General features: G+C 46.3%; 1 protein-coding gene and 1 non-coding gene across 3 annotated transcripts in view; one reads left to right on the top strand and one right to left on the bottom strand.

The window, feature by feature from the left end:
* INTS3 (integrator complex subunit 3) overlaps window positions 1-20,192 on the top strand; it is a 48,496-nt gene that overhangs the window by 10,905 nt on the left and 17,399 nt on the right. For both annotated transcript variants that reach the window (XM_037997916.2, XM_007977044.3), the window contains exons 2-10: window positions 1,878-1,961; window positions 2,512-2,595; window positions 8,060-8,173; window positions 8,382-8,466; window positions 10,117-10,183; window positions 12,535-12,679; window positions 13,740-13,869; window positions 16,067-16,164; window positions 19,956-20,147. In XM_037997916.2, coding sequence (XP_037853844.2) covers window positions 1,878-1,961; window positions 2,512-2,595; window positions 8,060-8,173; window positions 8,382-8,466; window positions 10,117-10,183; window positions 12,535-12,679; window positions 13,740-13,869; window positions 16,067-16,164; window positions 19,956-20,147 — 999 coding nt within the window. The remainder of the gene's footprint in view (window positions 1-1,877; window positions 1,962-2,511; window positions 2,596-8,059; window positions 8,174-8,381; window positions 8,467-10,116; window positions 10,184-12,534; window positions 12,680-13,739; window positions 13,870-16,066; window positions 16,165-19,955; window positions 20,148-20,192) is intronic.
* On the bottom strand, window positions 15,548-15,651 carry LOC119624651 (small nucleolar RNA U13). The gene has a single exon (XR_005240804.1). It is a non-coding gene; the product is annotated as a small nucleolar RNA U13 (small nucleolar RNA).

Below are 20,192 nucleotides of genomic sequence, written 5' to 3'. Positions count from 1 at the left end.
TGTAGAATAATAAAATCTTCATGTAGCCATCACTCTGCTTCGGTACTTAACAGTAGATAGCAATCTTCTTTTATCTTCTTTCAGCCACCTCTATTACTTTGAAGCAAATCTAAGATACACAGTTTTATCTGTAAACATTTTATATAAAGTCTATAAGAAAAGGACTTTTTAAAAACATAATCATAGTATTTATATCATAACTAAAAACATTAACAATAATGTTCTCTTGCCCAGGCTGGAGTGCAGCAGTACCATCATAGCTCACTGCAGCCTTGCCCTCCTGGGCTCAAGCGATCCTCCCATCTCAGCCTCCTGAGTAGCTGGGACCACAGGCATGCAAAACCATGCTCAGCTAATTTTTTTCTTATTTATGGAGGTGGGGTCTCCCTATATTGCCCAGGCTGGTCTTGAACTCCTGGGCTCAAGCAGTCCTCCTGCCTCCCAAAGTGATGGGATTGCAGGCATGAGCCACCACGCCCGGCTGGAGTTTTGCTCTTGTTGCACAGGCTGGAGTGCAATGATGTGATCTCGGCTCACCTCAACCTCTGCCTCCCGGGTTCAAGCAATTCTCCTGCCTCAGCCTTCCGAGTAGCTGGGATTACAGGCATGTGCTACCATGAGGATATAACTATAAATATAAATATGCCTGGCTAATTTTTATATTTTCAGTAGAGACGGGGTTTCTCCATATTGGTCAGGCTGGTCTCGAACTCCCCACCTCTGGTGATCCAACCCCCTCAGCCTCCCAAAGTGCTGGGATTACAGGTGTGAACCACCGCACCCAGCTAATTTTTGTATTTTTTGTAGAGACAGGGTTTCACCATGTTGGCCAGGCTGGTCTTGACGAGACTTCTGAACTCGGGTGATCCGCCCACCTCAGCCTCCCAAAGTGCTGGGATTACAGGCGTGAGCCACTGCATCTGGCCTGGCCTAAGTCCCTTTTATTTTATTTTATTTTTAAAAATTTATTATTATTATTATTTTTTGAGACTCTTGCTCTGTCACTCAGGCTGGAGTGCAGTTGCACGAAGTCTGCTCACTGCAACCTCCGCCTCCCGAGTTCAAGCAGTTCTGCCTCAGCTTCCTCCTCCTGAGTAGCTGGGATTATAGGCGCATGCCACTGTGCCCAGCTACTTTTTTGTATTTTTAGTAGAGACGGAGTTTCACCGTGTTGGTCAGGCTGGTCTTGAACTCCTGACCTTGTGATTCACACACCTCGGCCTCCCAAAGTGCTGGGATTGCAGGCGTGAGCCACCATGCCCGGCCTATTTTATTTTTTTGAGACAGGGTCTCGCTCTGTCACCCAGGCTGGAGTGCAATGGCGCGATCTCTGCTCACTGCAGCCTCTGCCTCCCGGGTTCCAGCATTTCTCCTGCCTCAGCCTCCCAGGTACCTGGGATTACAGACACGTGCCACTGCGCCCAGCTAATTTTTGTATTTTCATGTAATACAATGTAATGCCTATGTAAGTAGAATGCTGTCCCTGCAGCCACTGCTGCTGCTGTTCAGTAGAGACAGGGTTTCACCATGTTGGCCAGGCTGGTCTCGAACTCCTGACCTCAGGTGATCTGCCCCCCTCAGTCTCCTGAAGTGCTAGGATTACAGGCGTGAGCCACCACCCCTGGCCCTAAGTCTCTTAATATATGGGTTTCCCTCACTTTTTTTCTTGTGATTTATGTGTTAAAAAAATGAGGTCACCTGTTACGGTTTCCATATTTTAGATTTTGCTGGTTATATCCTCATGGTGACTTTATTAGTAAACTGGCAGTTACATCAACGGGCATGATCAGGTTTGAATTGTTAAACTTTTAGGGGCCCAGAAGTACTTCCTAAGTGGTGTTACGGCACACTATTCATTTTTTCTCACCCCTTCCCAGAGATTGGAAAGGTGTATGAGCATTGTGACATCGATGACTGCTGGTGTCTCCGAGAGAGAAGCCAATGATGCCCTCAATGCCTATGTAAGTAGAATGCTATCCCTGCAGCCACTGCTGCTGCTATGAAAGTCTTGAAACATGGTCAAAAAGATGGGAAGACTAAGTGGTTGGGGGTAGGGGACTGAAGTTCATCAAGTCTTGGCTCCCTGAATCAAATTTCTCAATTCTTCTCTCTTACTGTGGGAGCCTATCTCTTGGAGACTTGGGCATCTTTCAGTATAGCTTTTTATTTTTATAGCAATGTGGTCTCGCTATGTTGCCCAGGCTGGAATGCAGTGATTATTCACAGGCATGATTATAATGCACTATAGCCTTGAACTCCTGGGCTCAAGCAATCCTTCTGCCTCAGCCTCTGGAGTAGCTGGGACCACAGGTGTGCACCACCACACCTGTTGTCCTTATCTCTCTTCTTTTTTAAAAAATCTCTTTTAAGAGAAGGAAATCATCAGATTTAAAAGTTGATTATTCTCCTTTGCATCTTCCTTAGGAGTCCCATGTTTTCTGGGAGAAACTGAGTTTGAGAACTTACTGCCCTTGAGTGACAACTAGTTTGTTTTCCTTTCTCATATTCCAGGTGTGCAAAGGCCTCCCCCAGCATGAAGAAATCTGCCTAGGTCTGTTTACTCTTATCCTCACTGAACCTGCCCAAGCCCAGAAGGTAAGGCACCCTGCTCTGGACCCATAAACCCTCCTCATATATGATCCAGGATATGGTGGAACTTACAGTTTAACTGGGGTAGTATGAGACTCTTTGACCAGAGCTGGATCACCTTGTTCTCTAAATATAGTTATAAGTCCCTTTTTACTCAGTGAATTTGTCATCTCTGATTAAAGTCCCCTCTCTTTCTCCAGATTCTGAAGCTAAATGGCAGTCATGAAGGTGGAAAAACACATAAGAGTTTTAAATTTTAAATTTATGAGGCAATGCTAAAACGGTTGGGATTTAATCCAGGGAATAGAAGAGAACAATTGTAACCAAGTCCATGAGAGTTCTTATTCAAAAGAGCATGGCCTGTAGTTTGTAGATTCTGCCATTGGCAGGTGAATAGAAAACAGGCTTAAAATTTTAGTAGGTAGGATTTAGATGAGACAGCTTAATGTTACATGATTGATACAGTAAATAATATAGTGGTTAGGAGAACACTGGAATATACTGGAGTCAGACTTTCTGAGGAATATTATATGAAAACTAGTTTGGGGTTCTTCACAAACTGAAGAGTCCCCTTTATGTGGAATGGTTCAGGTAGGTTCCCTCCTTGAGGTGAGGGACTAGGCAGGGTGATCTCTTTGAATTCTGTTCTTTTTATTTATTTTGAGATGAAGTATTGCTCTGTTGCTCAGGGTGGAGTGCAGTGGCCTGATCTCGGCCCACTGCAACCTCTGCCTCTCAGGTTCAAGCGATTCTCCTGCCTCAGCCTCCCGAGTAGCTAGGATTACAGGCGCATGCCACCATGCCCAGCTAATTTTTGTATTTTTAGTAGATATGGGGTTTTGCCATGTTGGCCAGGCTAATCTCGAACTCCTGACTTTAGATGATCCACCCACCTCGCCCTCTTAAAGTGCTGGGATTACAGACGTGAGCCACCACACCCGGCCTGTTGTTTTTAAAATAAAGTATCAAAATTCTGTCTTTTGCCTCTCCAAATTTCCCCTGTCGAGCAATGCTATGTCCTTTGAGTCTTGGTATAATGAGTTAAGGTATGTGTCTGTTATCTGGCATTAACTATATGACACTAAGAAGAGCTTGGAATGGGGGAATTAACGTTTCATTGGTTCTTCTCTGAATAAAGGTGATGTAGAGGGAAACAAACATACTCAGTGCCCAGCATTCTATTAGACTCTATCCAGACAAGATCTCATTTGATCCTCTTACAAAACCATATGAAGTTGGTGGCTCTGTCTCCTCCTAACCACTCCCAGTTTACCTGTGAGGTAACTTGGAGGTCAGAGATGATGTCGTTTGTTCAAGGGGAACCAAAGGAAAATCATTTCCGGGGATAAGAGCAGGATGCTCATGATTCCTTGGCATAGCTGCTTGAATTAATGCCAAGGGAAGGATTTATGGGCATGGGAACCTGATCTGTTTGTACTTCTAATGCGAACTAGAATAGGGTCTGGGGTGAGGGTGGGCAGTGAGGCAGCAAGTATTCAGAAATCCTTGGTTTCCCAGGAGAGCCAAGGCCATTCTGGGCTGGGACCTTGTCGAGTTAAATTGCTGTTTCATTTTTGTACTGAATTTATCATCAAGATCCTTGAAGACAAATGAATGTTTCCAGTTGGGTGGTGTTAAAGAGTGATGTGATCCAGTCCAGCCCATCCATTTTAAAGAAATTGTTGGCAAAGATGAGAGTAGATGGGTTGGAGTTAAAGTTTAACTTCCTCTTGTGTGGGTTTTTTAATCTTTGTGTGTGTGTGTGTGTGTGTGTCTGTGTGCGCCCATCATTGGCTATGTGTGAGTTTTTATAAATACCATTCAAATTCCATTTAGTCATCTCAGTGCAGGCAAGGCTGGAAAGTTTTGTTTGTTTGTTTCAGGTGATCTGGACCAACCTGGGTAAATCAGTAAACCTAAGTGAAGGGGGCAGAGTATGTGTGGTATTTCTAGCTCTTTGCCTGGCCTATCAGTAAGAGGCTGCTGGGTTTTGCAATGTAAATGCAAGAGACTAGAGTATCTCCTCTTCTTTTTGCCCTATAACAGCAAGAGACTAGAGTATCTCCTCTTCTTTTTGCCCTATAACAGCCCTATGCGGGAGGCCCAGGCCCTCTGGGGAAGTGAAGCATTTGCCTTGGGTCTCATAGCTGGTTGACACCTTCACTAGCATTCATGTTCACATGCTAAAAGTTTCCAGGTAAATCCCCTACCTGTGAGCCTTTCTGGGCCAAGCCTGCAGGTCAGACCTCTTCAGACAAAGGCAGTAAAGACAGAATTAGGAGGACACAGTTGTAGGCGGGTGAGGAACTATCAAGTAGTGACTCATTCAGAGACCTTGAGCCAGGTCAGAGCATGATGGAAGAATTAGTGACGTATCTCCCTACAGCTTTGATCCTTCTCCCTAAAAGAGTGATTATTTTGTAAAAATACTTCTGTCCTACAGAAGTTTTAGGTGGGAATTACTGATGAGGACTGATTGTAATGCATCATTTTAGGCTTCAGCTTAAAGCAACGGGACTGCTTTCTAAGGATTTATATTTGGGGTTAATTCTGACTTTGGAACAGAAACCTCAGGATGGATTTGAGATTTAGTTGTTCTTGAATCTCCATGGACCGAGATGGGATGTGGATATGGTGGAGAAGTAGTGGAAACTGAGTCCTGAACAAATAGAATCCTGCTATAGGGAAGCATGAGCTGAGGAACTGGCAGGCAGGTTCAAGGAGTTAGGGCCAACTCTCTGGGACTTAGTGGGTGGGATTAGGATGGATTGAACAGGTGAACAAGAGAATTCAGTTAAGGAGAAAGCAGGTCAGTACTGGGAAAGAATAGAGGATGCATGGGGTGGATTTTGTCTCACTTGTACCTTCTTGATTTGCATCAGCCCTCTTGGCAGCTCTTAGGAATGTTTATATCCTTTGAGTTTATTTATTTTCTATTTGGTGTCTGAACTAAACAGCTGGGAGCAGGCCTGGCTGGGGAACTGTGGCAAGGAGGGAGGCTAAGGTAGAGTCCTAAGCTGTGCAGGTGCTGGCAGTCCATAGATAAAGGTAATGGGAAAGGGTCTAATGTCAAGGTCTGTCTTCATCAAAGGGTCAAGGACTCAGGCCCAGGCAGCCCTTGGTCCAGGTATTTCTCCCAGCAGGCAGCTCTAGAAAGAAGCTTGGGGATTACAGGCATGAGCCACCGTGCCCGGCTACCTGGGGCAAATAACTTTTAAGCTCTCCATGCCTATTTCCTCATCTGTAAAAGTAGTAATTATAATAAGTAGTACCTATTTTAAAAGGTTGTTGGCCGGGCGCGGTGGCTCACGCCTGTAATCCCAGCACTTTGGGAGGCCAAGGCGGGCGGATCACGAGGTCAGGAGATCGAGACCATTCTGGCTAACACAGTGAAATCCTGTCTCTGCTAAAAATACAAAAATTAGCTGGGCGTGGTCGCGGGCGCCTGTAGTCCCAGCTACTCAGGAGGCTGAGACAGGAGAATGGCATGAACCTGGGAGGCCAAGATTGCGCCACTGCACTCCAGCCTGGGTGACGAGCAAGACTCCATCTCAAAAAAAAAAAAAAAAAGGTTGTTACGTATATCAAATGCAGTTATATATATGTTTATATATATATATATATAAAATTATTATTCTTGATGCCATCCTTGCTGTATTATTGCTTGCTATAGTATAACAACATCCTTGCTCTATTTTTTTTTTTTGAGACGGTCTCCTTCTGTCACCCAGGCTGGAGTACAATGGTGTGATCTTGGCTCACTGCAACATCCACCTCCTGGGTTCAAGTGATTCTCCCACCTCAGCCTCAGTTGTAGCTGGGACTACAGGCACGTGCGACCACACCCAGCTAATTTTTGTATTTTTAGTGGAGATGGAGTTTCACCATGTTGGCCAGGGTGGTCTTGAACTCCTGACCTCAGGTGATCCACCCGCCTCGGCCTCCCAAATAGTGCTGGGATTACAGGTATGAGCCACCGTACCCAGCCCTTGCTATACTATATTATTATTATTGTTGATGCCATCCTTGCTACTGGTCTTCAGAGGTTGTGGGAAGCTACCTGCCTAATTTCTACTCTTTCTGATGAGACCCTGACAGGATAGAACTCAGCAGGCTAAGGAAGTTGCTAATGAGGCCCCCTAAGGTATTCCTCCAAGAGTCTGGTCTCACAATAGAGACAGAGTGAAGGAAAAAACAAAAAACAAAAAACTAAGGGGAAGGGAAGCAATAATCTCACAGAAGAAATTAGCACGCCCTCCCTTACCTCTCCCAGGATTTGGTATGCTGAAGCACCTCTCCTTTTTCAATACGTGGCAGAAGGAAAGGGCATCACAGAGAAAAGAATGAAGATATTTAGTTCAACTGGGTATGGTGACTCGTGCTTGTAATTCCAGCTGCTCAGGAGGCCGAGGCGGGAGAATCACTTGAGGCCAAGAGTTTCAGCCTAGGAACATAGTGAGACCTTGCCTCTAAAAAAAAACAGTTTTAAAAATTAGCTGGGCATGTTGGTGCATGCCTGTAGTACCAGCTACTCGGAAGTTCGAAGCTGCAATGAGCTACGATCGTGCCACTGCACTCCAGCCCAGGCAACAGAGTAAGACCCCAAGTATAAAAAAACTAAAAATTCAAAAAAATTTCAGTTTTGGTTCTGTCCTTAACTGTCTAGGGCCCTGCCCTGGATCTTCTTCCCTTACTATTCCCTTTACTGTATCTGGCTGGGTCAGTACTGGTCTAAAAACCTCTTTAGGATCCTTTCTGGCTTGTTCAGCCAAACCCATTTTGCAGTGACCTTTTACTTATTGGCAGATGAAAAGCAGATGGCCTCCACCTGGTTTTGCTCAGCCTGTGGCATCAAACAGTATGACACTTCCTAAGAGGGGAAGTGGGGGGACAAGGATAGTACTAGGAGCCTTGCCCAGCAAGCTCTTCTTTTTTTTTTTTTCAAGACAGTTTCGCTCTGTTGCCCAGGCTGGAGTGCAGTGGTGCGATCTCGGCTCACTGCAAGCTCCACCTCCCAGGTTCACGCCATTCTCCTGCCTCAGCCTCCTGAGTAGCTGGGACTACAGGTGCCCGCCACAACGCCCGGCTAATTTTTAGTAGAAACGGGGTTTCACCGTGTTAGCCAGGATGGTCTCAATCTCCTGACCTCGTGATCCATCCATCTTGGCCTCCCAAAGTGCTGGGACTGCAGGCGTGAGCCACCGCACCCAGCTGCCCAGCAGGCTTTTCTACCTCATTAAAGGATAACCAGTACCTTTTCCCCACTCTGTGTGACAGAACAAGGGATGGATTGGGAATGCAGGACCCCTATGGAAAGAAAGTGTCCAGAATGGAAAGTATTTCATTGCTACTTGGTGCCTTACTGGTGTTATTCAAGTTTAAGGGATTAGAGGGCAAGGGGGCCACTGTGGGTGGGGTTAAGGACCTTATCCTCAGCTTGCTGGCTGATCACAAACTTTACTTCTTACAGTGTTACCGGGACTTGGCTCTGGTGAGTCGTGATGGCATGAATATTGTCCTGAATAAAATCAACCAGATACTTATGGAGAAGTACCTGAAACTGCAGGATACCTGCCGTACTCAGGTAAGGCCAGAAAGAAAAGACAGGATCCAGCTCAAAGAGAGAGGATGAATCTTCTCTCTGTCAGGAGTGGGAAAGAGGAATCAGGGCTAACACACCCCTGTCATTGTGTGTCTAAATTGTAATGTGCTCCTTTCAGTTGTAATTGAATTAGTTCCCTTCTCAAACTCACAGGTCCTGCTCTTCATCTGTTTTTCCCTCTTTCCTTTAGTTGGTGTGGTTGGTACGGGAACTGGTGAAGAGCGGGGTTCTGGGAGCCGATGGTGTTTGTATGACGTTTATGAAGCAGATTGCAGGTGAGTTTGATGGCAGGAGCATAAAGAAGAAAGGAGGAGGGCCGGGCACGGTGGCTCAAGCCTGTAATCCCAGCACTTTGGGAGGCTGAGACGGGCGGATCACGAGGTCAGGAGATCAAGACCATCCTAGCTAACACGGTGAAACCCCGTCTCTACTAAAAAAATACAAAAATTAGCCGGGCGCGGTGGCGGGCGCCTGTAGTCCCAGCTACTCAGGAGGCTGAGGCACGAGAATGGCGTGAACCCGGGAGGCAGAGCTTGCAGTGAGCTGAGATCCGGCCACTGCACTCCAGCCTGGGGGACAGAGCAAGACTCCGTCTCAAAAAAAAAAAAAAAAAAAAGAAGAAGAAAGGAGGAGAGCCCAGAGACTAAATAGAGACAATGGAGAATGATTAAGTGCCAAAGGGATGGAATTCCTGGATTGCTTAGACTGTTTCTTTCTGATACAGACATCTTCTGGCCACATATGTTGTATAAATAAATTGACTGAAAAATCATGGGGGGTCCTTTTAAAGCAGTAAGTCTTGCCTCATTTTCTTTCCTACTAAACCCGGGGCTTGACAGACTATTTGGCCTATTTTAGCCAGTCTTCACTCTGAGAGTTGATAGCATTTCAGAGCAGGAAGAAATGGGGAGAGAAGTGAGGGCAAATAAATTTGTTCCCAAGTCCCTGTGCTTTCAGAAACCTAGACATCTTCCCTGGCTCCACCCCCATGATCTGAATGCTTGCTCCCTAATAATTAGGCCCTTTACTGGGGCCAGAGTTAGGACAAACTATGTCACAGAACAGACCCTGACATTTAGGTTTTATTCTCATCTTGGCATCGGTGACATCTGTCTGAGCCACCGCATATTCAAGCGGCTACTCCCAAGATTGCATGCGTTTGTTTAAAAGTGACCTGCTACTACCTCACCATTAGCCCATTGGGGCTTGCTTCCTCTTTAAAATTTTATGTAACACTGATGCTCCTGTTTTGATGTGTATGAACCTTAATCTATGTCATGTGTGACTTTGTGAACATTGAATTTTTTAATTGGGACCTGGGGCAAGGCATAGTTTTGGCTATTTTTATCCTCTTTCCTGGCCTCTTCCCTGTCTGGCACTCCCAGCCCCCACTTCTTATCCCAAGACTGGTCTGGCATTGCTGTATGTTAATTCTGCCCCAGGAAGTTTCATAGCAAGCACTGTTACCTGGAAAGACTGTTACCTGGAAATAAGAAACTCTTGGCCTGTTGGGGGCCTGAGTGCAGGACTCAGGACATCCAGTTGCTAGACTGCAGCTGTTGTCAGCCACCTGTACCTCTCAGGCCCTCTCTGAGATACCATCCTTTCTTTCCAACTGTGGGCTTCTTATATCTACTTGTCAGACATTCATTTTCAAGGGCCAAAATGTTCCCACTCCAACTCACAATCTGTGGAAAAGCAGCAGCTCTGGTTTCTAGAAAAATTCAGAACCTTCCCTTTTCTTCTTTCCGGAGGCAAAGGGTGAAACTTTAAAGCCTGACAGAACAGAAGGCAGTTTATCTCAGCACTAAGAACAGCAGTGATGGGATGGCAGTCAGGGTGAACCAACAGAATGGGTGAAGAGATGTATTGGATTGGCTGAGTTGCTAATCAGAGCTATTCTTTTTTTCTCCTTTTGAAATAAGGTGGAGACGTTACAGCCAAAAATATCTGGTTGGCAGAAAGTGTTCTGGATATCCTGACAGAGCAAAGGTAGAGTCCACCATGAAGGGTGGGATACAGGCCAGATAATGGCCATTAGGAGTGTGAGTGTGGGAAATGGGGATGAAAGGATTGTGTGGCCCATGAACACCTTAAGTCAGAGAGGGGGAGGCAAGGAGAGGGAGAGACAAGTGTATTGTTGGCAAGTGAAGAAATTAATGCCCAAGGAATGAAGGAATGGGAAAGAGGTCTTTGCCAAAATATCGCATAGCCCAGAAAAACTGGCTCCATCTGATAAGGGTTTATTTTTGATCCAGACCTCCTTGGAATGTTTATCTTAGGGGAAAGCTGGGGAGGAATGAGCTCAGCAGAGTTGGGCCAGGCAAACACCCACGCCTGGCAGGTATCCTTGTCTCCCCTCCAAGCTTCTCCATCGAACCCATGCTCTTTTTGAAGTGGCACAGGGGGCAATTGGTATGAGCAGGTAATAGAGATTAGTGAATCCTGCTGGAGTTTGCATATGGGGTTTGGAGGCTCCAGTGGTAGAGAGTGCATCGGGGGTACATACTGGACTTTCTGGCTGATTCTTTCCCTTATCCATCAAAATAAAAGGCCAGAAATTTTATGAGGGCTATTCCACCTCTGAACTTGTTTGGAGGTGAGGCTTTCCCCTTGGTTTCAGTCTTCCTCTTGCTTGACTTCTGAGTCTCTTTTCTGATTGAGGACATGTCCATAGCAGTCGAATGATTGAGAGGGCTAATAGTGTCCATACTATCTGTAGTTCCGAAGAATGGCCCTCCTCCCAACGTTCACCCTTGCAAAAGAGATGGCTGTGTGCTGTGCTCTGCTCAGGTCTGAGAGCCCTGCCCTATCTGCTGTGCAGTGCCACCTAGAGCTCTCAGCACAGGTGTGCGGCCACATCTGGGCCTGGAGCCACTTCTGTTATTGGTGCCATTGCAGTAGCACGTTAGATTCTAACAGTCTCTTACCAGATCTCTGCTTTTCCTAGGTCTTTGTTCCTTTTTACTGTCCTGGGTCAGGGGGCCTTTCAACTCTTTCTTTCTCTTTATAATGCCATTCCAGGATTCAGGTAATTTCATTACCTTTGCTAGCAATCTTTCTAAAAAGTGATTTTTCTTATTTTGTTCCTGGTGCCAAATACCTCCTATCCCCATACCTTAAAGCTGAATTTTCTGTACAGGCATCAGATGATAGCCAGATAACTGCCCTGTTTTCTACCCTCCAAAAAACTTAACATCTTTTGGTGAAAGTCAATACCTAGAAATTTAAAAGTGTGTCCTCTCCTACACCCTCCTCCTCACTCCCTTCCAAATGTTTCTAGGGCTGTGGAGTTAAAAGGTAGCAGGTAGGGGAGGAAACCTTCCCCAGTAACCTTGGCTAGTGCACCCATTCTGTGAAAAGAAAAGGCCACAGAGTATTTTAATTAGGTGGCTTGAGTAGTTTTCCGGAATCAGGATGTGGCCTGCTTGGACTAATTAAACGTCATGTCATCTTCCTCCAGTTCCCTGCCTTCCAGCAGGGGTGCCAAAACCATTACAAATTGTTTGCTGGGAGGAGATAGCATCTCAATTTTGTCACTTAGAGACAGGATTAGAGTTTTAGGAATATCCCCACTGTGTCTTTCTCTCTGCTCCTTTTAAAGCAACTGCGAACAAACCTTTCATTACCCCCTTTTTCCTCAGGGATATTCTGAAACTCATGAGCAGATGAGTTTGCCACCCAAAATCGGATTCTTTTTTTCAGGTTGTGATTTAGGACAGGTGACTCATTGTGTGGGAGTGGGGACTCATTGTGTGTCGGTGACTAGATAGAGCCAGGGAAAGGTTTGTGGCATGGTGAGCTGCTAATGATCAGCAGACTGAGCTAGCACAGTACGTTCTCAGAACTCCAGGTCCTGAAAGGGTCTTGGCAATCCCCACATGTTCTTGCATCACACTTAAGAACCACTGACTTAGGGACACTTACCCAGCTTTTCCCCGTAGTCTGACCTGGGTGGATACTGTGGCTTAATTCTGTCCCTAGTACCTCACATGTTGCTTGGCGCCTGATAGGCACTCAGTAAATGTTTGAATGAATGAGTCAACAAAGAGAGTTATTTTCTTGGAAGCTAAGTAGTTAGGTGGTAAAAAGAGATTGCTTTTATTTGGCAGTTACCTTTTAGGCACTTGTAAGAGAAAATTAGGAAGTTGTCCGTAGCTTAGCCAGTTGTTAGTCCAAGATAGATACTAGCTTGAGTGAGCAAGCAAAAAATCAAAGCATCTACTTCCAGTGTCAAATCATCAGTTATTTCTGAGGCACTGTAGCCAAGCCCAGGAAGGGTGAATTGGGAGGGTGAATAGTTCTAGACAGACCATAGGAGCCAGTGTGTTTCTTCCCTGCAGGGAGTGGGTCCTGAAGAGCAGCATCCTCATTGCCATGGCTGTTTACACGTATCTCCGCCTCATCGTGGACCACCATGGGACTGCCCAGCTCCAGACCCTGCGACAGAAGGAAGTGGACTTCTGCATCTCACTGCTTCGGGAACGGGTGAGGGAACAGGACAAAAATAATGTGGGGAAGTGAGACTCAGGCTGAGATACCTCTGGAGATTTATGCAGTGAAGTCAGAAATACCTTGTTAGAGACGAAGGTGCGTAAAGATGTGGTGTTTTCCATCATTTGTCAACAGATGAGGGTAGAAAGGAGGGGGAGTTAGTGTAGAATAGCCCTAATTCCTAGAAATGCTACCCGTTAAGCTGGCATCCTTGGGATTTCCCTGGTCAGCTTCAAGGATACTGTTGTACACCACAGAGATAAGCTGTCCTTGTGTGCCTACCATGACACGGTCCCCCACCTACTCTCCTGGGTAATTCCCATGGTCTAGTGAGATTATGAATTGTCCTCTATCAGACCTCCCACGTGGCAATTAAAATTTTTTTTTACTTTATATTTTTGTAGCTACTGGACCTTGCTTTGTTGCCCAGGCTGGTCTTGAACTCCTAGCCTCAAGTGATCCTCCCGCCTCAGCCTCCCAAAGTGTTGGGATTATAGGCGTGAGCCACTGTGCCCAGCCTAAAATTAATGTTAGATAAAACGTTAAAATTCACTTCTCTAGTTGCATTAGCTACATGTTGCTAATGGGTTTCATTTAGACTACACAGATATAGACATTTCTACCACAGAATTGGACCCACAGAATTAGATACTGCAGAATTTTGTTAGACAAAATGAGTTTGAGGTTAGGGTTTCTGCCAGTCCCATCCTTTTGAAACTTGCCAGTCCCATCCTTTTGAAACTTTAGTCGTCCTTGAACTGGATTGAAACAGTTCTGGGTGGAGAGGGAGGTAGATTAATGTAAAAGCCAGCAGGGCTTCAGCACTTCCCACTAACCTCTCATTCTTGATATCAGTCCCCAGCTTCCAGCTTCCAGCTCTCTTCCCCTGAACAGCTAGGAGCCAATCCTTTGGTTCCAGAAGAAATCCTATAGTCTCTTCAACCCTCTTTCCTTCCCTCCCTAGAACATGTTGTTCCTTTGTCCTCCCTCCAGCAGGTAAACAATCCATGTTTTTATTCTCTTTCCTGTCCCCCACTTCCTCTTCCTTATCAAGTTCATGGAATGTCTGATGATTGGTCGGGATCTCGTAAGACTGCTTCAGAATGTTGCTAGGATACCAGAATTTGAACTGCTTTGGAAAGATATTATCCATAATCCTCAGGCCTTGAGTCCTCAGTTCACAGGTAAGTAGGGTCTTAGGCATCCTGTCCTTGACAGCTGGGAGTTCAATGTATATGTCTTGCTTGAATCAAGAAGGTAGAGGTTGGTGGGTAGGAGAGTTTTTGGCGATCAGATTTTAGGAAGCTTGGGACAGGGCAAGCTTTGCCAAGTACAACTGGGAATGGTAGAGGTACAGAACAATTCATGTAGTTCCTAGACAGCCCCTACTTGGCAGACTCCAGCTGCCACATTACTACGAAGAAAAAAGAGAGACAGAGAACGGTAGTCCTCCTCCCCTCTTCACGGGAGGTGAGCCAGTGGCCAGTGTTCAGCTTCAGAGTCTAGCAGGGGAGTCAGAGGTCAACTCGTGAGACTGAGTCAGTAGAGGCCTGGAATTAATCCTATAAGAGAAGGCCCCTCCCTGGGAACAGTCTTGCCTCGAATTCCAAGGATCCAGCTTGGGCAAAATCTACTTTGGAGGAGGGAGTCTCCGTGTGCCTCCCCCTGACAAGGTCCTTTTTATATCCCTTTCCCTTTCCCAGGGTCCTGCTATGGTCTGAACAATAACTGTACAGCTTTGCTCCCCACCCCACCTCAACACACATGTGCTTGTGATCGTGCACACACCCCTTCCCCTCCTACACACACACACACACGGAAGGCAGTTGTCCAGGACCTGGGAAGTCAGGAAAGAGAGGAAAGTGCTGGAAATTGTAGTCCTCTTATATTGAACATCTATTTCATTGCTTTTAAGTACCTCCTCTGTGTTAGACAAACATGTATTACCTCATTTAATCTTCTGGACAGCCCTACAAGTATTTTAGTTTCTACGTTTATACATAAACTGAGGTTTGAGGCCAGGCATGGTGGCTCACGCCTGTAATCCCACCACCTTCGGAGGCCGAGGCAGGCGGATCACAAGGTCAAGAGGTCAAGACCATTCTGGGCAACATGGTGAAACCCTGTCTCTACTAAAAATACAAAAATTAGCTGGACATGGTGGCACATGCCTGTATTCCCAGCTACTTGGGAGGATGAGGCAAGAGAATCGCTTGAACCCAGGAGGCGCAGGTTGCAGATGATGCCACTGCACTCCAGCGTGGCGACAGAGTGAGACTCTGTCGCCACCTCCCCGAAAAAAAGAAAAGAAACTGAGGTTTAAGGAGATTAAGTAATTTGCCCAAGGCTATACAGCGGGTAGGTTAGGTGACAGAGGCAGGATTTTGATCCAAGTCTTTTTTTTTTTTTTTTTTTTTTTTTTTGAGATGGAGTCTCGCTCTGTCACTCAGGCTGGAGTGCAATGGCATGATCTCAGCTCACTGCAACCTCTGCCTCCTGGGTTCAAGTGATTCTCCCACCTCAGCCTCCCAAGTAGCTGGGATTACAGGCACCTGCCATCATGCCCAGGTAAATGTTGTATTTTTGTAGAGATGGAGTTTCACCATGTTGGCCAAGCTGGTCTTGAACTCCTGACCTCAAGCGATCCACTCGCCTTGGCCTCCCAAAGTGCTGGGATTACAGGCATGAGCCACTGCACCTGGCCTCTTTTTTTTTTTTTAAGATGGGGTGTCACTATGTTGCCAAGGCTGGTCTTGAACTCATAGGCTCAAGGGATCCACCTGCCTCGGCCTCCCAAGGTGCTAAGATTACAGGTGTGAGCCACTGGTATGCCTGGCCTTTTAAATTATTTTTGTTCTCTCATGTCAGGCAGGTAACGTGAGGACATGGTAACAAGGTTTGAGGGAGGCACATGTCACGCATGAATGTGAAAAACCAATAATCATGCTTATGAGCTACAGTAGGATCTGGATCCACATGTTTCTGACTCCAGGGCTTATGCTCATGCCACAGATAACACTGATTCCAGGACCCAAGGATGGGATTATCAGGAGCAGGAAGAGCAGCTGGGGTTTCCCATATTTTCCCCTTAACTTTCCCATCTGTTTCCAGTGGGAATCATGTGGGTAGGAGGCTCTGGAAGACCGGCAGAAGACAGGAAGTAATATAGCTGGGTCCTGGGGATAGTGGTTGGTTGGAGCAGAACACATAAGTGCTAGTTGGAATCCCCACCTGTGCTTGACCTCCCTTGGTCTTGTCTTGGAATTTCTCCATGAGCAAGACTACTGGCCATCAGTACCTGGGCCCAGGTTCCCAACCTGCCTTTCATTCTTTCTGGTCCTCAGGCTTCCTCTTTTCTCTTCCCTTCCACATTTGATTCAGGTATCCTACAGCTTCTTCAGTCAAGAACATCCCGAAAATTCCTAGCATGTCGTCTAACCCCAGACATGGAGACTAAACTCCTCTTCATGACATCTCGGGTAAGCTAAGGTGTTGCAGCAAGAAAAGAGGTCACACGCTGGTTGGGCTTTGCTTTGGTCTGTGGAGCTGTTACCATTGTTTACTAACCAGTAGAATGGTAGCTAAATAATCATACCTGATCTGCCTGGCTACTGGCTTCCTTGTCCTTTATTCATTCTATGCCTACACATTGAGCGTGGTGCTAAGGATTGGGGATACACTGTCGAATAAGAGAGATACAGGTCCAGCTCTCGTGAAGCTTTTAGTTTATCTAAAGTGGTCACTAAACCAATAATTATGTAGAAATACTAGTATCATTTACAAGTGTGAAATGTTCTATAAAGGGGAGAGTGAAAGTGTTCATGTTAAGAAACCCACAGTTGCTCCAGGAGAACCATGAAGTCTCAGGAAAAGAGTTATGTATCTTTCCAAACTTGGCTGAATAATGACAGAATTACTTGAGCATGTTAAAGATGCAGCTTCCTGGATCCCACTGTCCCAGATAATTTGATTGAGGAATCTGTGGAGGTTTTTTTTGTTTTTTTTTGTTTGTTTGTTTGTGTTTTGAGACGGGATTTTGCTCTTGTTGCCCAGGCTGGAGTGCAGTGGCGCGATCTCGGCTCACTGCAGCCTCCGCCTCTTGGGTTCAAGCAATTCTTCTGCCTCAACCTCCCGAGTAGCTAGGATTACAGGCATGCGCCACACTTTGCGAATTTTGTATTTTTAGTACAGAAGGGATTTTTCTATGTGGGTCAGGCTGGTCTTGAACTCCTGACCTCAGGTGATCCACCTGCCTCAGCCTCCCAAAGTGCTGGGATTACAGTGAGCCACTGCACCCAGCCAGAGTCTGTTTTTAGCAGACTTCCCAGGCCATTCCTCTGCGGCCGTCTGGCTGTCGAGAACTACTTTCCTAATCAGCTTTCCCAAGTCACCCAGACTAATTGTCGAGGTCTGTGTTGTACTATGCGGTAGCCACCAGCCATGTGTTGCCATTTAAATTTAAGTTAGTCTTCAGGACTAGGTATGATAAACATTCTTGACCAGGCGCCGTGGGTCATACCTGTAATCCCAGCACTTTGGGAGGCCAAGGTGGGCAGATCACTTGAGATCAGGAGTTCGGGACCAGCCTGGCCAACATGGTGAAACCCCGTCTCTACTAAAAATACAAACATTTTACTGGGTGTGGTGGCACACGCCTGTAATCCCAGCTACTCGGGAGGCTGAGGCAGGAGAATCACTTAAACCCGGGAGGCAGAGGTTGCAGTGAGCCAAGATCGCACCACTGCACTTCAGCCTGGGCGACAGAGTGAAACGCTGTCTCAAAAAAAAAAAAAAATTAAGTTAGTTAAAATGAGTTAAAATTAAAAACCCACAGCTGGGCGCCATGGCTCACGCCTACAATCCTAGCACTTTGGGAGGCCGAGGCTGGTGGGAACACTTTAGGTCAGGAGGTCAAGGCTAGCCTGGGCAACATGGTGAAACCCTGTCTCTACAAAAAATACAAAAATTAGCCAGGTGTGGTGGTAGCTACTCAGGAGGCTGAGGCAGGAGAGTCACTTGAACCCAGACCCAGGAGGCAGAGGTTACAGTGAGCTGAGATCATGCCACTCCACTCCAGCCTGGGCAACAGCGAGATTCCATCTCAAACAAACAACAACAAAAAAATTCAGAGCCTGGTGCAGTGGCATGTGCCTGTAATCCCAGCTTCTCAGGAGGCTGAGGTGGGAGGATTGCTTGAACCCAGGAGTTAGAGACCAACCTGGCTCAAGCAATCCTCCCATCAATGAGACCCTGTCTCTTAAAAAATAATAATTTGGGCCGCGCGCAGTGGATCACGCTTGTAATCCCAGCACTTTGGGAGACCAAGGCAGGCGTATCATGAGGTCAAGAGATGGAGATGATCCTGGCTAACACGGTGAAACCCCGTCTCTACTAAATACAAAAAATTAGCTGGGCATGGTGGCGGGCACCTGTAGTCGCAGCTACTCAAGAGGCTGAGGCAGGAGAATGGCGTGAACCTAGGAGACGGAGCTTGCAGTGAGCCGAGATCACACCACTGCACTCCAGCGTGGGCAACAGAGCAAGACTCCATCTCAAAATAATAATAATAATAGTAATAATAATAATAAGAATAATTCGGGCCGAGTGTGGTGGCTCACGTCTGTAATCTCAGCACTTTGGGAGGCCACGGTGGGTGGATCACTTGAGGTCGGGAGTTCGAGACCAGCCTGACTAACATGGTGAAACCCTGTCTCTACTAAAAATACAAAAATTAGCTGGGCATGGTTGTGTATGCCTGCAATCCCAACTACTTGGGAGGCTGAGGCAGGAAAATCACTTGAACCTGGGAGGTGGAGGTTATAGTGAACCAAGATCGCTCCTTTGCACTCCAGCTTGGGCAACAAGAGTGAAACTCTGTCTCAAAAAAATTAAATAAATAATAATAATAATTTGATATCTCAGTTACAACAGCTGCATTTCACGTGCACAATAGCAACCATCATTGCCAAAAGTTCTGTTGGATGGTGTTGGTCTAGAAGTATCTTTTTGTTTGCTTTTTTTACCTTTTTGCTCTATCTTGGTTGATTTCTTCTGACAGATGGGAGAATATAAGAAGAGGGAAACCAGATCCTTTTCCTTATTTAGTGTTATTATTTGTGATCACTTAGGGTCTGTTTGAGGAAAAACTTTCCACAAGAAGGTTTGGAGAGTCTAGGCTTTGGATAATGGTCCTGTTAGGTCAGCACCAGGAAATTCTCAGTTGATGTTGAGTGGTGAACAGGCCCAGCTCTTACTCTTGAAGAACATTTCTTGCTGTTCACCAGTGGCTCAAGAAAATGAGAAAAGATTATACTTCTTTTTTTTTTTTTTTTTTTTTTTGAGACAGAGTCTCACTCTGTCACCCATGCTGGAGTGCAGTGGCATGATCTCGGCTCACTGCAAGCTCCGCCTCCCAGGTTCATGCCATTCTCCTGCCTCAGCCTCCTGAGTAGCTGGGACTACAGGCACCCGCCACCATGCTCGGCTGATTTTTTTGTATTTTTAGTAGAGACGGGATTTCACCGTGTTAGCCAGGATGGTCTCGAGCTCCTGACCTCGTGATCCGCCCACCTCAGCCTCCCAAAGTGCTGGGATTACAGGCATGAGCCACCGTGCCCAGCAAGATTATACTTCTGACTGGAGAGTCAGTGACTAGTACAAGGAGTAAAGAGCCAAAAAATGGACTGAAGTTGCAGTTGGGGGTAGATGTAGCCTGAGGTAGGTGGCAAAAATGACTGTAACACTAGCGTGCAGTAGTGCAAGCTAGAAATTTTCAGCTTTTTTTTTTTTTTTTTTTGAGACGGAGTTTTGCTCTTTTTGCCCAGGCTGGAGTGCAATGGCGCCATCTCAGCTCACCCCAACCTCCGCCTCCCGGGTTCAAGCGATTCTCCTGCCTCAGCCCCTCAAGTAGCTGGGATTACAGGCATGCGCCACCATGCCTGGCTAATTTTTTTTGTATTTTTAGTAGAGATGGGGTTTCTCTATCTTGATCAGGCTGGTCTTGAACTCCTGACCTCAGGCGATCCACCCGCCTCGGCCTCCCAAAGTGCTGGGATTACAGACGTGAGCCACCGTGCCTGGCACAGCTTTTTTTTTTCAAATCAAGAAGTTCTAAAAGAGAGGAGACTTACAACACAATATGAGCTAATGAATAAGTTGTGGGAAGAAATGGAGGTCTAAGGCAAACCTAGAGTTAAGTGGTCCTTGTTTTCCTCTGTCCAGGGACCCACACTGTCTTCTAAGTTCTTTTTCTTGCTTCCGCTTTCCCCAGGTGCGATTTGGTCAACAAAAGCGATACCAAGATTGGTTCCAGCGCCAGTACCTGTCAACTCCAGATAGTCAGTCTCTGCGCTGTGACCTCATTCGCTACATCTGTGGGGTAGTCCACCCTTCTAATGAAGTACTGAGTTCAGATATCTTGCCCCGGTGGGCCATCATTGGTTGGCTCCTGACAACGTGCACGGTGAGGGCAAAAGATACTGGGTGGTGAAGGGTGCCTCCTCCATGG

This window comes from Chlorocebus sabaeus, chromosome 20, assembly GCF_047675955.1.
Source record: "Chlorocebus sabaeus isolate Y175 chromosome 20, mChlSab1.0.hap1, whole genome shotgun sequence".
Taxonomy (NCBI): domain Eukaryota; kingdom Metazoa; phylum Chordata; class Mammalia; order Primates; family Cercopithecidae; genus Chlorocebus; species Chlorocebus sabaeus.
The sequence above is the reverse complement of the archived record's forward strand: the minus strand, read 5'-3'. Positions and strand labels throughout refer to the sequence as shown.